Source organism: Panthera onca, chromosome D4, assembly GCF_046562875.1.
Source record: "Panthera onca isolate mPanOnc1 chromosome D4, mPanOnc1 haplotype 2, whole genome shotgun sequence".
Lineage (NCBI taxonomy): Eukaryota > Metazoa > Chordata > Mammalia > Carnivora > Felidae > Panthera > Panthera onca.
In genome coordinates this window covers 82,631,329-82,649,039 of record NC_138351.1, presented here as the reverse complement: position 1 = coordinate 82,649,039, position 17,711 = coordinate 82,631,329, and the positions used below count along the sequence as shown (strand labels likewise).

Below are 17,711 nucleotides of genomic sequence, written 5' to 3'. Positions count from 1 at the left end.
GCTGCTTAAATGGGGAAATTCCCGAAGGCTGAAGTAGGTTGGAATTCACATTAGGGCAGAAGGCTATCTGTTACATTGCTTTTCCAGAAATGTTACATATCTTTTTTTTTTTTTTTTAAGTTTATTTATTTTTGAGACAGAGAGAGACAGAGCATGAATGGGGGAGGGGCAGAGAGAGAGGGAGACACAGAATCGGAAGCAGGCTCCAGGCTCTGAGCCATCAGCCCAGAGCCCGATGCGGGGCTCAAACTCACGGACCGCGAGATCGTGACCTGAGCCGAAGTCGGACGCTTAACCGACTGAGCCACCCAGGCGCCCCACATATCTTTTTTTTTTAATTAATTCATTTTGAGAGAAGAGAGAGAGAGAGAGAGAGAGCAGGGGAGGGGCAGAGAGAGACGGAGAGAGATCCTAAGCAGGCTCCATGCTCAGTGCAGAGCCCGACAGGGGGCTCAATCCCACGAACCTGAGCTCATGAAATCAAGAGTCAGACACTCAACCGACTGAACCACCCATGCGGCCCAAGAAATGTTACATAACTTTGATCAGAGGTGTACTACCTATGCTCCCTGAGAACCAGATTACGAGTTCAAGTTAAAAACCCTCAGCCCTGGGGCACCTGGGTGGCCTGTTGGTTAAGCATTCAACTTTGGCTCAGGTCATGATGTCACAGTTTGTGAGTTCGGGCGGCATAGGCCTCTCTGCTGGCAGCTTGGAGCCTGCTTCGGATCCTCTGTCCCCTCTCTCTGTCCCTCCCCAGCTCACGCGCTCTCTCTAAAATAAATAAGCATTAAAAAATAATAAATAAAATACATAAACAAAAACACCAAAACCTCATCCCACCCAAAGCAAGAGGAAATACCGGTTATAACCTGATATGACCACACGGTGGCAGCAGAGGAGAGGGAAGGAATAGTTCTGCGGCTGTCGGTAAGCCGAGCCACAGACTTGGGGCTTAGGGGCTGAGGGTGATGTCTAGTACCCCGTACTAGTCACTTTAGAGAGTTTTGTTTTTTTTTTTAGGAGGGAGAACTAGAAAGTATTACATTCACACAGTTTATTAATGAGGAACAGAACAAACAAAACATTATTTGGTGAATACAACATACATACACTTAACTTTCATATTATGGTCAGTTAAAGCTGAGGGAAACGTTGGCTCAGGAAGAGAAGAGGAAGGCAGGGGGCACCCACTAGTCCCCAGTGAAGAGTCCTGAGCTCCCTAGTTCAGAGCACAGGCTTTGTGTTCAAATCCCAGTCCTGTCATTTATCCCCAGTGACTTCTTGTCCCCTAACTGTAGTAGTGAGAGTGACCAACATATATTGAGACATATTAGGTGCTGGGTCCTTATCCTAAGCACATTACTTTTTTTTTTTAATTTTTTTTAACGTTTATTTATTTTTGAGACAGAGAGAGACAGAGCATGAACGGGGGAGGGTCAGAGAGAGGGAGACACAGAATCTGAAACAGGCTCCAGGCTCTGAGCTGTCAGCACAGAGCCCGACGCAGGGCTCAAACTCACGGACTGCAAGATCATGACCTGAGCCGAAGTCAGCCGCTTAACCTACTGAACCACCCAGGCGCCCCTAAGCACATTACTTTTTATTTATTTTTTAATTTAAATTAAGGTAAACTCTACCCCTCATGCAAGACTCGAGCTCACGACCCCAAGACCAAGAAGGGTCATATGCTCCACTGACTGAGCCAGCCAGGTGCCCCTATTCTCAGCACTTAATGTGTATTTTCTTAGATAATTCTCATAACAACCTCAGAGAGAGATTATTATTCTCATTTATAGGTAAGCAATTTGCCCAGGGTCAACCAGCTAGTGAATAATCATGTCGGGACTTAAACCCAGGAACTCAGAGCTCAGAAGTCAGGATCTTAGTATGCTTGGCAGCCTTACCTATGCACAGACTATAATGATGCCCACCGAGAAAGGCTGCTGGGAAGATATGAGGGGTGCCTGCCCTGTGTTGGTGTTATGGACTGAACTAAGACACCAGTTCCTAGGGGCCCCTGGTTGGCTCAGTCAGTTAAGCATCTGACTTCGACTCAGGTAATGATCTCATGGTTCATGAGTTCAAGCCCTGCATCAGGCTGTCTTGCTCTCAGCACATAGTCTGCTTTGGATTTTCTGTCCCCCCCTGCCCCTTACCCCACACATGCTCTCTCTCTCTCTCTCTCTCAAAAATAAATGTTAAATAAAAGACACTGATTCCTAGTAAATTGTATAAATTCAAGAGAGGAAGGAGAAATAGGATACCCCAAACTTACCTCGAAGGAGAGTTGGTCAGAATCACAGAATCCTCTGCCCTCCAGGTAGGCCTGCTGTCTTTTCCAGAGTTGTGTATTTCTACAGCCTCCCTCTTACCTCTGAACGCTTCCCACGAAGTACAGCCTTTCTAAAGGCAAGGATGCTGTCTCCCTTTTGGCAGAGTCTCAAGTCTTACAAGATTTAGGGCAAGGATTCTGCAGTTGTGCCTTGGAGACCACCTGCATCAAAATCACCTAAGGTGCTTATTCAAAAGGAAGTTCCAGCCGTCCCCCCCCCCCCCCCCCCCCCCCCCCCCCCCCCCCCGCCCTGCCCCTGCTGATCCTGGAAGTCTGGGGCTGGAGGGTAGAATACGCATTTTACTGAACATGCTGGGTGATTCTGATGTGTGGCAAATAGATTGGGAATAAGAATGGGGTGAGGGGAGGTGCGCCTGGCTCAGGTCATGATCTCAGGATTCCTGAGATTGAGCCTGTGACAGTTTGTGAGATGGAGCCCGGCCTCGGGCTCTGTGCTGATGGCAAGGAGCCTGCCTGGGATTGTCTGTCTCTCCTCTTTCTCCCCATCTCCTGTTCACGCATGCAGGTATGCGCTCTCTCTCTCTCTCTCAAAAAATAAATCAACCTTTAAAAAAAAGAATGGGGTGAAGGGAGGGCTTTTACTGTTCTTCATTTCAGCCCAGAGCCAGATCTCTGCTCAAATACTGATTCTAGGGGCGCCTGGGTGGCTCAGTCGGTTAAGCGTCCGACTTTGGCTCAGGTCATGATCTCACAGCTTGTGGGTTCGAGCCCCGCATCAGGCTCTGGGCCTGGAGCCTGCTTCGGATTCTGTGTTTCCCTCTCTCTCTGCCCCTCTCCCACTCATGCTCTGTCTCTGCCTATCAAAAAAAAATAAAGAAACGTAATAATAAAAAAAATTAAAAAAAAATACTGATTCTACCATTTGTGGCTTGAAGCCTTGAGCAAGTTACCTCCCTGAGCTACAATTTCTTCATCTGTAAAATGGGAATAATAATGCGTGTCACACAGGATTTTTATGAGGACTAGATGCTATGATGAATGCAAAGCCACCAGCACCAAATCTGGCCTATGTTTAGTTTACTTCCTGCCTTGTCATTGTGGCTTCTGAGGTCTGTGGTTACTAGATTTCACGATGTGGGTGGTAATGGTCTTAGTCATGGTTTCATCCAATGTCAGTTGTTCTGTGCTCCTTGGAGAGAGGAAGAGGTCTCTGTGTGTGTGTATTGAGTCAGGGGGTGGGGACGGGGTATCTGGCTACTTGCCAGAAACAGGGTTATTTGATTAGTTTCACTCATCTTATTTTTCCAGCTTTTCCCTTCCCACAAGAGAGGAGCTGACAATGTTCCAGTGTGGTCTGAGCGTGAGTGTGGGAATGATTATAAAGTCTCCAAAGAAAGCAATCAAGAGACTCTCTGCAAAGAGAAGTGGATTTGGTTATGAGATCTGAAAGGGAGAGCCATGACTCCTACTTCTAGGCGCTTTTAGTTAAGTGGAAGGGCATAACTCATATCCTCAAAGAATCCTCAGTGGATTCATACTCAGAACAAGAGTATCGGTCCCCAAAAGCAAGCAGAGAAAGCAAGTATGTCTTGGTAGGTCAATCCTCAGGACATTGAAGGGACTGGGACATGCTGTGTTGGAGAAAAAGGCAAATATCAGAAATAGTTCTGGGAGCTTCATCAGTTTGCTATGGAACACATCACCCAAAAACTCAGTGCCTTAAAACGGGCGTCATTTATTTTCACTCCCACGTCTTTGGGACAGCTGGGTCCTGGCTGATTGGGCGGGGCTTCTCTTGCCATCTGCAGGTCAGGTGGGGGCTCTGCTCTAGGCTGGGTTTGCCAGGGTCACCTTGAATGGAGCAGCTCTGCTCCATGTGTCTCTCATCCTTCTCTTGGCACCAGTGGGCCACCGGGCATGTCCTTCTCAGGGCAATGGAGGAAACACAAGAGAACAAGCCCAATATCACATCTTCTTTTCGTGCCCGTATCACGCGTCCTAATATTCCATCGACAAAGCCAGGTGCGTGGTTGAACCCAGAGTCATGGAGGGCAAAGTTATGTGGCCAAGGGTGTGGATTCAGCGATGGGTGAACTGGGGCCATTGATGTAATTGGCCAGATTCTTCCATGAATTTCCTCAAGCTCTTCTTTCACTCCTGATCTCAAGTCATTGCTTTCTCTTTGATGCTGCTATAGCACTTGGTACCTCTGTCTGGCTTGGATCCCAATCCACGCTGCCATCGTGTATGTGAGTGTGAGAACTGCGTGCACAGCCCTGGCGCCCAGTAAGTGACAGTAAGAGAGAGAGAGAAGAGAGCAGACAAGGGAAGGAAGTAGGATCAAGCGACCGAAAACACAGGACCGGCACATAAGGGTGAAGCGAGTGGAGGGAACCAAAGGAAAGAGATGCGAACAGGCTGAGCTAGGCTCTTGCCCGTTCACCTTCTTGGAATATTGATCGATTCCAAGTATTTTAAAGCAGTCGTATCTGCATTGAGACAGCGTCTTTGTGTTTTTATTTTTAGGTGTAATGGTTGCATTTTCCTGGTGGCAACCCTGCCTGAAAGGATACATAGGCTGATAGAAATCACATAGGCTGTTAGAAATCTGCTTTGTACCCCTGGAAGGAGTAATCAGTTTACGATTTAGGATTCGAGCCTCCTTCACTACTGAGATCTCTCCAGATGCTACAGCTTTGAGACCAAGCCCGCCTTACTTTGTAATGCGTGAAGGTTATATTAGAAAGGAGGGAGTAGAGGCAGACTCAAATTCTTTTCTTGAAATGCAATGAATTATTTTTTCAGGTTGAGGTGGGTCATAGTGCTGCGTGTTATTTTGAATAAACTGAAAAGTTGCAAATATCGCTGCTGGGAGGGTGGGCTAGATTGATTTTGAAAGGGCCGGAAATCATTTCAGGGTAACCTGAGAAATATGGTGGGTAAGAAGCAGCCTTCTGTGTGCCACATAAAGGCTTTCTGAAGACAGACTGCAAACCCCCTTGACCTACAGCAGCAGCCTCACCTGGATAAGCAGAGGCTCTTCGGAGGAAACAGCCTAGAAACAAACAAAATAAGCATTTGCATATGCTTATTTTGCTTAGGGTGTTCAGAATTGGTCTCTTTATGTTTCATGTGAAAAAGATCCAAGAGAAACTTCTTCAGTGGCTTTAAGAACTCCTTTGCAGGAGCACCTGGGTGGCTCAGTCAGTTAAGCGTCCAACTTCTGCTCAGGTCATGATTTCGTGGTTTGTGAGTTTGAGCCCTGCATGGGACTCTCTGCTGTCAGCCCAGAGCCTGCTTCGGGCCCTCTGTCCTCCTCTGTCTCTGCCCCTCCCCTGCTTGCACTGTCTGTCTCTCTCAAAAATAAATAAACTTAGGGGCGCCTGGGTGGCTCAGTGGGTTGAGCGTCCGACTTTGGCTCAGGTCATGATCTCGCGGTCTGTGAGTTCGAGCCCTGCGTCGGGCTCTGTGCTGACAGCTCAGAGCCTGGAGCCTGTTTCAGATTCTGTGTCTCCCTCTCTCTGACCCTCCCCGTTCATGCTCTGTCTCTCTCTGTCCCAAAAATAAATAAACGTTAAAAAAAAATTTTTTTTAAATAATAAAAAAAAAATAAATAAACTTAAAAAAAAGTATATATATATAGTATATATATATAAATATATAATTATCTATATACTATATATAATACTATATATATACTATATTATACTATATACTATATATACTATACTATACTATATATACTATTTATATAATTATATATATAATATACTATATATATTATATATATAATATACTATATATATTGTATATATGAACACCTTTGCAGTCTTTCTGGAGATGGGGGAAGGATTTATCTTCCTGTCTCCAGGTCAGTGTCAGCTGCTAAGTCTACCTGAAGTAAAACACGAGGGCATATCTAGGTGGGGGTGGGCTGAGAATGGGGCCCACGGACCCAAATGCCTGGTGACTGAAGCTATTTGCATGACCACTATTTCCGTCTCTTGCCTGTCTTACTGGGGGTCTGGAAGTAGAACACTCTTCCAGGGTGCAGCCAGCTCTTTGGAATGACATCTGAGCAGGATGACAAGGGCACCGCTGGTGGCCCAGAAGAGGGAAGGACTGGCAGTCTCCCAACCCCCACTGTGTCCCCTTATGCAGAAACATCACCTGGGAGAGGACCAGGAGACAGACAAAGCAGCAGCATATCACACGCATAGTCTCTGTGCCAGGTTCTAGAGACACAGAGAGAACTCAGGCAGGGTCCCTCCTGGTCAGCTCATAGAATGTGTCCAAGTCCCTCATGACACCTAGCCAGGTCCCTAAGGTAGGGCTGATGGTGCCCGTGTGGAATGGTTGATGAGCATCGTGACCAGTATGTTTGTGAAGCTTTAGACAAGGCACAGGGAGGAAGTGGGTTGTGAAACAAGGGACAGTCTATCTGTAGAGTAGCCAGGATCTGGCCTCACAGCAGGAGCAGGCAGCCTGGGGACTGGGCGGGATAGGAAAGGATGGCTTCAGTATCATTGCAGGTTTTGGTGGGCTGAACAAGGAAGCCTGCAGGTTGCCACTGAGTGTGTGTGGACTTGGGCAGGTCCCTTAACCACTCTGGACCTCATGTCCAAACGAAGGGGTTTGGACCTCATGCCCATCAAACGAAGGGGTTGATTAGATCAGCGTCCCCTCAGGGAGGTGGAGGAGGGGCATCAAGGAGGCTAAGAAGGTGCCTTTGACTCTCACCTCACTTATACCCTGTGGCTCTACCCCCCTTGTTTGTTTTTTTTAAATGCTTATTTATTTTTGAGAGAGACAGAGAGAGTGCAAGCAGGGAAGGGGCAGAGAGGAGGACAGAGGATCTGAAGTGGCTCTGTGCTGATAGCAGGGAGTCTGATGTGGGGCTCGAACTCACAAACCACAAAATTACGACCTGAGTGAAAGTCGGACACTTAACCAACCCACTGAGCCACCCAGGCGCCCCTTCCTTCTGTTTTCTATATGATGTTTCTGTGTAAGGTTTTATTAGAAAAAAAGAGGGTTGTTTTTGTTTTTTTTTTTGTTTTCATTTTGTTTTGTTTTGTTTTGCTTAAACTGATGATCTAAAGATCGTTGAATTCCCATTTAGATCTAAACAGCAGAGCATAGGAGTTCTAGGACTGGGTGGTGGCAGGTTTGTTAGCGGGAGCTGGAAAGGGCCTGGAAAGGCCAGGACTGCTATAGCCCTCCACCTCCCTGGAAGGGCAGGGGCCGGAAGGAAGGGAGTGGGGGAATGGGTGTGGACTTCTTGGAGAGACATAGGCATAAAAGAGTGACCTATTTGGTAAAAGACTGGACGTACCAGGAAGCCTTTCTGACCCCAGATGTGTCCTCACCTGAGCCAGTGTGCCTGCCCTGGTCTGGGGTTTCTTCTTGTAAGTTCTTCCAAATCTGGGGTCTGGATTCTATGGGGCCCAGTGAAAATACACCTGAGCGACTCATAGCAAAAGGACTTGTTCTGATTCTGCTACCGACTAGCCCACCATCTTTGAGCCTCAATTTCATAAAGTGGCAATTAGAATACCCATGCTTTGTGTGGGTGAAAATAAGTCAAGGGCTAGCACCTGATAAAAACTACCTCTTCCATCTGCCCCTGATGCCTGTGTCCCATCCTTTCTTTCCTGCTTTGCTTCATTTAATTATTTATAGTGCAAGCCCACTGCATGCTCCTTCTACAGGATTCCAGATGTAGCCCAACAGGTGGCATCATAGTAGACAAGTATGAGAACAAAGAATTTAAAGTACGGACAGCTTCTAAATGCTTATTAGCATAAACGTACAAACATTTATTCATGTCAGGTGTGCACAGTGCCTCCTATGTGCCAGACTGTGTTCACTGGGAGAGGTCAACCCTTGACACATGGCCTGTGAACTTCTATCCATGTCCCAGGCAGTCGAGAAGTCATTTATTTGAGAATACCTGGTGATGGGATGGAAAAATAAAGTGCCAATCCCCCAGAGCAAGACCTGGGGGTATGCACCTTCCCGTATAGCTTTAGGTCCTCAGAAAATGATAGCGGACTCCCTAAGTGCCTGGGAGTGAATGTTGGAAGAGGGAATGATGTGGCAGAAAGGGTCCAAGCTCTGCCACCTAAAAATTACGTAAGCTTGGGAAAGTCAGTTCTTCTCTTTGAATCCGGTTTCCTCCTCTATGAAACGGGATCATAACAACCGCTTCCCTGGTTTTTGTGGGAATCACGTAAGATCAGGCAGAGCTCTGCCTCACGGTGTGGGTGCCTGGAAAGTGATAGCTGTTATTGTCATTTTGGAAAAAAGCATAGAACAGATGATCACATTCATGAGTTGTCACCGTGGGTGATGTAGCCTGTGCTCGGTGAGGTCCAGGCCTTAGGAGTCGCCAGCTGAGATCCTCCGCCCAGTGAAGAGGGCTCGGAGTGCCCCCTGCACGTCACGGTTCCGGAGGCTATAGATCACAGGGTTTAGCATGGGGGTGACTACGGTGTACATGACGGTGGCCACACGGCCCCGCTCTGCCTCATACCGAGATGTGGGCTGGAAGTACACTGCAATGACTGTCCCATAGAAGAGGCTCACCACTGCCAGGTGGGAGCCACAGGTGGACACAGCCCGGAGCCTCCCAGAGGCTGACGGCAGCCGGAGCACCGCAGCTGCGATGGCCCCGTAGGAGGCAAGGATGAGCAGGAAGGGAGTGACCACCACCGCGGCACCCTCAGTGAAGATGAGCAGCTGGATGTGGCGGGTGTCAGAGCACGAGAGCCTTAAGAGAGGCTGGTGGTCACAGAAGAAGTGGGGCACATGGTGGGAGGCACAGAAGGACAGGCGGGCCATAAGCAGGATATGCAGGAGGGAGTGGACGTGGGACACCAGCCATGCGGTCCCCACCAGGGCTTTGCACACGGCCCGGGACATCCTTGTGGCATAGTGGAGGGGGTGGCGGATGGCCACATAGCGGTCATAGGCCATGGCGGCCAGGAGACAGCTATCGGTTACACCCAGGGCAAAGAAGAAGTACATCTGGGTCAGACAGCCAGCCACGGAGATGGAGCGGTCGTGGGCCAACAAGTTGGTCAACATCTTGGGTACAGTGACGGAGGTAAAGCAGAGGTCAGCAAAGGACAGATGGGCCAGCAGGAAGTACATGGGTGCACGAAGGGCTGGACTGGCCCGTATGGCGGCCACGATGAGTCCATTACCCAGGATGCCTGCTACGTACAGGACCAAGAATAACCCAAAGAGAGGCCGCCGCTGTTCAGGACTTGTTGTCAGTCCCAGCAGGATGAATGGGGCTCCCTCTGAAGACTCATTGGTAGCATCCATGGCCGGGCTGGTTCTTCACCTGAGACCCCAGGGGTTCCTTTTTACTGACGGGTCATCTCCCCAGCGTCAAAGGAAAAGGGTGAAGGGTGGCTAAATTGCTCAAGGCTTCCTGTCAACGGGGAAAATTGTGGGTATGGAGTCAGACAGCCCTGGTGTTACACACAAGTGTGACAGTGGGCAAGTCGTGTTACCGCCCCGAACCTTCTTCCTTTCTGGCCCTAGGTTTCCCATCTGTAAAATAAGGGAGCTGAACCAGGTGATCTTCCAGGCTGCTTCCAACTTTGATGCTTTGTGATTGTAAGCAAAACACAGAACAAAAGATATTGCCCAGGATGGAGCCTGGAGAAGGAAGAAAATAAGGAAGAAAAGATAAAAAGGGGATCAATACAGCAGATAAGAGATCTGACCCCCCGGCACTTATTTGAGGAAAGTAGGAATGGGGGGAAATAGAACAAAACAAGATGGAAGGGAGGAACACATGAAAGAAATAAAAATCCCAAATCTGAAGGGCACATGTTTTATATGGAAACATAACTCCAAATACCTAAACACAAGTTGTGACATTTTAGAACCCTGAGGATAAAGAGCAGAGCCCAATACCTCCGAGCGCGTGGAGCCCAAGGGTCTAATGATATTCAGATAACAGTCTGCCATCAAGTGTTTCATCGACAGGAGATGGTAGAACACAGTTGAGCAATATCTTCACATTCTGAAGGGAAAAAAAATATTTTGAACCTAGAATTCCATACTTAACCGAAATAATAATCAAGCGTGAGAGAAGAATAAAGATATTTTCAGACTTAGCAAAAAAAAAAAAAAAAAAAAAAACCAAAGAATCTGGATGACTCCCCAGATACCTAGCGAACTATCCCCATGAAATCAAACATTTTTTGGGAAGCAAGCAAATGCACAACTCTCTGTGAGAAACTTGTACAGACAGATAAATGCACCTGCCAGATGCAGGGACTTGACTCCTAAGGACACTGGCCACTTGTTTTAACGTCTTCCATTCTTTCCCGCCTGTCTGATTCTCACAGCAGAAATCTTGGACAGTTCTCCAAGAGGGGGTCTTAAAAGGAGAGGGGTTTTAGGACACTGGTTTGCTGGAGGCTTTGCAGAGGCCAACCCTGCAGGGGAATGATCTCTTAATTTTTTCCTGTGTCCTTCTCTATCACAAATAAATAAAAAATTACACCAAGGCCCTCCCTACCCCAGTGTCTTCCTTCTCTTCCTCCTTTGGGTAAGAAGAATCCTCTGACCTTGGCTCCCTGTTGAGCGTGTTTTCAAACTCCCAATCACATCCCACCTTCCAGGAGAGTGAGAGGATCAGGGTGGATGGAGAGTCGGATTGGCGGCGGGAGGTGGGGGCGGGGGAGGGGACAGTTCTTTGTAAAATGACTTCTAAAAACTGGACCTGTTCTGGCCCCCGTCTTCATGGGTCCCAGTGAACATGAAAATGCACTGAGCTGTTTGCAGGAATATTCATATACAATCACAGACACACCTGCACAGGCTTGCAGATGTGTGCAGCCTCAAGCTGGTCTCTGCAAATACACAGGCACAATCAATCACACGCAGAAATGTGGACCCAGCACGCACATCACACGTAAGTAAGCAGACAAATAAAACCACATGACCCATGGACTCAAATCATCATACACATAAACGGATTGTCAAATGCAGTCACAAAATGGCACTGGGGCTCAGAGAGTGATGATCATTCACATACTCCTGCTCATGGAAGCTTACAGCAGCAACACACAGCTACTGGGACCCTCCACACGTTTGTGCTTTCACTGACCACTTACCTGTGTAAGCACTCTACCAGAGCGTGTTTGTGCACGTGCTATCGCTCCTGATCCCCTCATCCAGCACATTCTCATGCACAGCCTCAGGGGCCCGCAGCCTCCCGCTTTCACGCACATGGCCACACTCACCTAAGCTCATGATGGGCCACGGCAGAGATGCACCACCCTGGAGGGGCACATCCACGTACACGCTGCCCCATCCCCCCGATGATACAGTGAACGGTGACGGTACTGCACAATCATAGCCTCACACAAACAGCACACATGTGTCTCGTGCACATTTTCCAGTCTGGCCTTTTGCCCCAAGTGTACCCTCTGGCCTCTTGGCATCGCAGGAGGGAACAGCAGTGGGGGCCAGGTGAAGTCTGTCCCAGAGTGTTGGAGGAGGGAGTTATTAGCCACAACTTAAGGGGTTGGGGGCCTCGGGAACACCTTAGCCCCAGAGGCAACCCCGCCCCTTCGCTTGGCCCTCATCCCTGGGGCAGGAGGCAGCTCAGCTCTGGGATTCCTTATTCGTCCTCTCCAGGGTCCAATTTGATGGGAGAAAGGGTGCTTGGTGTCGCCTCGCCCTCGAGGGACATTCAGAAGCTCATGTGTGGTGAGGTTGCTGGCCCTCAGCCCCTGTCTTGTGAAGGCCAGAAGCAAGGGTCAGGCTGATTCCTGAACCCCAAGCAGAGTGAATGGGGGCAGGGGCAGGGGAGCCCAGGGTTTACCGCATTAGCTTCTGGGGCCAACCCGCCTGTCCTCTCAGCTGTGGCTTCTTGCAGGAAGTGTAGGAGTACGGGAGGGTTGTGCCTCTGGTGACTGGCAGTATGTGTGGCTGTGTGTATGTGTGTGTGTGTGTGTGTGTGTGTGTGTGTGTGTGTGTAGGATTGTATGCCGGGGTGTGGAGACAGACTGTATCTCTATGCAGCCAAATATGTCACGGGCTTGAGTGCGTGTCTGAGTGTGGCAGCTACATCTGTGTCCATGTGGGTGGCCATACCTATGAAAGTGTTTCTTTGTGCATGGCTGTTTCCCATCGGGGATTGGGTCTGTGTTGGGGAGGGGTTGCTGGGTGTGTATTGTGACATAAGGGAATGATGTTGTGTGCAGCATTCCAGGAGGGAATGGCTTGGCATGGCTGGGTGTCAGAACAACCATAAAGGGTGGTTTGGAACATAAGAACACTCCATGGTTCCCTATTGCCTATTAAATAAAGTCCATGTTCCCTATGTGATATCTCACCCATGGATATCATTCCCAGACCCTCAATCTTCATACTCCCCTCTGCTTCTTTTCTAATACATTCCTCTCAAGCCAGTTACCTTGGTATCCCTAAAGTCTCCTGCACACGTTGGGCTTATTTCGTTTGCCATGTCTTTGTGTCCGTTTGTCCTTCCCCCATGGAATGCTCCTTTCCCAATTTCCACCCATGCTTCAGGGCCCACCTCACTTTGTGCAGTAAGTGCCCTAAATCAGACCCCCAGTTTTCCCCACCTCAAGCCTGCTCTTGTCCTGACTGCTTATCTTGGTAAATGGCGTTGAAGTAGGTTTAAAGGGGAATGCTTTATCAGCGACTGGGGAGCTTTACTGGACATTTCACTCTGGGATTGAGGATCTGTGTCTCTTCCCTTACCCTCCAGAGTGGGCTCTGTTACTTCCACTCGTTTCCCTTCTCTCTCGTTTGTTTTCTTATCTATCAAATAGGCCCAACATAGTAGCCTGCAACTTCATGGTAATGTGTAGGATTTATGTAATTATTGCATTTGGTTGTTCCACTGCTGCGAAACATGGACATCCTGTGGGACCACGGCAGTGGAAGAGGCCAGATGCTTCTGGAAACTTCCCTGATCGTGGTGGCGGCTGTATGTGTCACGAGAGCCCAAGAACCTGCAAAAGGAAGAAAAGACCACTGAGGAGGTCTTTTAAGTATAGACATTATTGAACTGGGGACAAAATTCACATTCTTGGAGGCTGCCAACTTTTCTGATAATGCCTCCAACCATTGTCATGGCAAGTGAGTTGTTACAGTGAGGTAACAACTGTTAGAATAGGAGGTGGGATAGGAGGTAAGAGCTGGGGAAGGATCGTAAAATCTCGTGATGGAAGAAGCGGTTTTAATTTACGTGAACCTTTGTCACAAGGTGCTGATTTGGGATATTGTACCCTCCGCGCTCAAGATGCTGACTCATCAGGAAATAAGGTGACCAACCACTCTGGTTTTCCCAGCACTGGGGCAGGTGCTCAAAGAACTTGGTGTTTTAAAACCAGGACAGCTCTGGGCAAACCAGGACGAGTTGATGATCCTGTCAGGAAACCTATAAAATTCTGTAAGATATGAGGAGACAGTTTTGTGCATATCCCTCTGTCTATCAGACTGGGACCACCCCCCCCCCCCCCCACCAAGAAGACCACAGTTACCGAGAGAGAGGGTACCCTGGTCCTGATATCAAGGAGTGCCACATTCCCAACGAGCCGGGCTGAAACTTCTGTCTTCTTGCAATCTTGGTGCCTGGTGGCTGATTTCTCCTTGAAGGGAAGTTGGTGTGGTGAAGTTGGCCCCTGGCTGGGGCTCAAGGAAGAGAATCGGTGGGGAGCCTATTAGAGTTTGAGCCCCATACTTCAACACTCCTGGCCTCATCTCAGCTAAATCAGGGGAAATGGAGGAGATCAGGTGGAGATGACATTGGCTCTGGCCATGCTTCACCTCTCCTCAGCTCCTGCCCTAACTCTTGGGGTCCCCTCCTGTCCTGTTTCTCTGCATTCAGGGACTTCCCAGGGAGAACGCAGTGCCTTGGGCCTTGCCCATATGTACCTGAGTCATGTATGAGTCATGAGTCATGAGTCAGGGAGACAAAATCTGTCAAAACCGTGAACTCTGGGTGAAAGAAAATCCCAAGAGCATTGGGTCAGAAGGTTCTAGCGTGACTCCAGGCTGAGAGCATTGTTGTTACCCAGGAGGGTCATGGCATTCCCTCTCCTACCCCTGATTCTGCTTTTGGATGTCGTAAGCCAAACATAAAGCAGTCTACCGTACTGGACCACATGCTAATCAGAGTAGGCTCATAACCCTGAATGAAATTTAAGCACACCAATAACCATCTTGTACCTACCTCTAAGCTTTAGGAAACATGAATCATTATCTATAACCCTAAATAAATCTTGAATTAAGACCCAAGACATGTCAATTTGATAAAATACTCTTCTCATGTCTAATTCTCCTTTAGTTCTGAGCCTAGATTAACTGCAATAATAACTTTAGACTGTGACTTAAATTTATCACAAATCTTATTTGTATATCAACTTATCTAACAGATCTTTTGATACAGACTACACTCTAACCCAAATGTAATCTAGCAATAAAAATGAAACCTGAACTCCAATATTAGTCTTGTACTCCAAAGCTAACTCTCAACCATTTTCTCTCTCTCTCTCTCTCTCTCTCTTTTTTTTTTTTTAAAGTAGGCTCGATGCCCAGTGTGGAGCCCAATGCAGGGCTTGAACTCATAACCCTGAGATCAGGACCTGAGCTGAGATCAAGAGTCAGACGCTCAACCGACTGAGCCACCCAGGTGCCCCAATCCTTAACAATTTCTAATAAGAGCTCAAGTTTATTCAAACTCTGACTCCTAAATTTATGCCAAACCTACTACTAATGAAAATTAACCCAAATCCTATAATGTATGTAACTTTAATTCAATCCTAGATTTCTCTGATCGCTTTTAAATTCCAAACCTACCCCTGGGTCTATCCTTACCCTAATCAAAGTCTTAGACATAATCAGAACCCTAATCCTAACTCTATTCTAACCACACCGGTAATTCTGACTCTTTCCTAACTTTATCATATGCCTGAACTAAAGTAACTTCAATCCTACCTGTGTCACAAATCTGATTAGAAGCCAGATTCTAACCTAACTGTTGGGATTTTGGGAATGAGCTTGTGTTTGTTCCTGTGCTGTTCAGCCACTTCCCTGAGAGTTGGAATACAGAGGCCAGTAGGGAGGGGGTATTTATCTCACCAGATTCAGTACCATACTTTGGCATGAGCATCTGAAGATGTTCTCTTGGGGTCAAAGAGGCCAACAGCAGACTCACTGCTCATGAAGAATATTAAAAGGGCAAGAATCTAGGAACACTTGGAGGCAACACAGTTTTTACCTGGTGTGTCTGGGAATCAGCCTTCTAGAAGTGCAAGTGGCAAATGCATCCAATAAGTTCACCTGGTAATCTCTAGGGACTCAAGTTGTGAACACTGAGGAACCTAAGAGAGCTCAACAGCCACATGAACCTGATCTTGTTAATGTTACTCTAGAATCTGATCTAGTTCTAGATTAACCCCCTAGGGAGATTCTCGCCTCCTGGCTGTAAAGCTTCCTTTTCTCCCCCTTTCCAGTCCCTTAAACAATGACAAGACACACCCAAGCCACAAGTTCATCTATCTTTGCCCAGAGTGGCAGGGGCCAGACACTGTCCTCTTATCTTGTCATAGTCCCAACCAAGCTCCTCAGACTTCTCATTCGTGCTCCGGACCTGGACGGCGGAATCGGCTCCAGGTTCTTCTGACTGCCTCCTTGACCTCCTTGTTGCGGAGGCTGTAGATGGGAGGGTTGAGAGCTGGGATGACAAGAGTGTAGAACACAGATGCCATCTTGTCAGTGTCCAGGGCATAGCTGGAGCTGGGACGCAGGTACATGAAAGTGAGTGTCCCATACAGCATGGTTACAGCCGTGAGGTGGGAGCCACAGGTAGAGGCTGCTCGCCGACGGCCGTCAGCCGAGGGCATGCGAATCACAGCCCTGGCAATGAAACCATATGACACGACAATAACCAACACCGTGGCTGTCTGGATGAAGCCACAGATGGCAAAGAGGAGGAGCTCATTGAGACTGGTGTCATTGCAGGAGATGGCCAGCAGTGGAGGGATATCACAGAAGAAGCTGTTGACCTCCCGGGAGCGGCAGAAATTCAGGCGGAAGGTGAAGGTCGTGTGGACAATGGCACTCACTGCCCCGCCCAGGCCTGATGCTCCCAGCAAGGCCAGGCATACGCGCTGCGACATGGCTGTTGTGTAGAGAAGAGGGTTTCCGATGGCCACATAGCGGTCATAGGCCATCGCTGCCAACAGGCAACACTCGGCATCAGCCAGCCCTGCGAACACAAACATCTGGAGGGCACAGGCCGTGTAAGGGATGGTGGCGTGGGGCAGCAGTAAGTCCACCAGCATCTTGGGGGCGATGGCTGAGGAATAGCAGGTGTCCAGCAGGGAGAGGTTGGCCAGGAAGAAGTACATAGGTGTGTGGAGCCGGGCATCCACTTGGATTAGCAGCACCATGCCCACGTTTCCCAGCAGGCTCACCAGGTAGACTGGTAGGAAAATCAGGAAGAGGGTCACACGTAGGTCCCAGCGATCCGTGATGCCCAGGAGGATGAATTCAGCAGGGGCCCACGTGAAGTTCTCTGCAGTCATCCTGCTGGACAGAGACTAAGGGGAGGCAAAGCGAGAGGGATGTAAGAGAAAGGTTTTGCCCACCATGGAGGAGAAAGCACCAGGAGTCAGGCAGACTTGGGCTTCAGTCCTACCTGTGTCATAAAATTGCTATGTGTCCTTGGACAAGCCATGTAACCTCTCCAAACCTTCGTTTTTAACTCTGAGGAGTCACTACAACTTAACTTTCATGAGGGCAGAAATCTTGTTTGTCTTATTCAATTTTGTATTCACAGTACTGAGAACATTGCCTGGCACATAGTAGGTGCTGAACAAATATTTGTTGAATGAACAAATGATGAGTGGGGTGATAGTGTCTGGCCAAGGATGGAAAATTCCATGACTCAATATGCATTCTGCTCTCCAGGTTCCCAAGTAGGAAAAGAGACAATTAAATGAGCAGAGTCTCCTGACCCAAAGGGCAACAAGCTATGGGTCTTGAGGTTCTGGAAGGACATCTTTCCATTGGAGTGGGACCTGGGTGGAGAGAGCACAGTAGTGGTCTGGTATCTTGGGGAGACAGCAAGGAGTGGAAAGAACAGAAGATTTGAATGTATTCCAGGGCCAGGCTGTTCACCTCTCTGAGCCTCAATTTTCTCATCTGTGTAATGAGAAAAAAATGGTGCAAGGATTAAATGAGATAATGTGTGTAAAGCATCTATCTCACACGGGGCCTGGTACAGAGTAGGAATTTTCACAAAGTATTGATGAACTGAACTGAGTTAATGCCTTGCCTCAATACTGGAAGGAAGCAACTTTCAGGCAATCGAAAGTAGTGTAGTTTCCAGAAAATAGAACACTGCTCC

At 48.2% G+C, this 17,711-nt stretch overlaps 2 protein-coding genes across 2 annotated transcripts; both read right to left on the bottom strand.

Annotated features, from left to right (window-relative positions):
• Positions 1–8,147: 8,147 nt before the first annotated feature.
• On the bottom strand, positions 8,148–10,661 carry LOC132663797 (olfactory receptor 1K1). Its single transcript, XM_060610385.3, has one exon. It carries the CDS (start codon positions 9,626–9,628, stop codon positions 8,678–8,680), a length of 951 nt encoding a protein of 316 aa, XP_060466368.1. The 5' UTR covers positions 9,629–10,661; the 3' UTR covers positions 8,148–8,677.
• A 5,272-nt stretch (positions 10,662–15,933) lies between these two features.
• Positions 15,934–17,232, bottom strand: OR5C1 (olfactory receptor family 5 subfamily C member 1). Its single transcript, XM_060609549.3, has one exon. The coding sequence runs from the start codon at positions 16,885–16,887 to the stop codon at positions 15,934–15,936; it is 954 nt and encodes a 317-aa protein (XP_060465532.1). The 5' UTR covers positions 16,888–17,232.
• Positions 17,233–17,711: the final 479 nt, after the last annotated feature.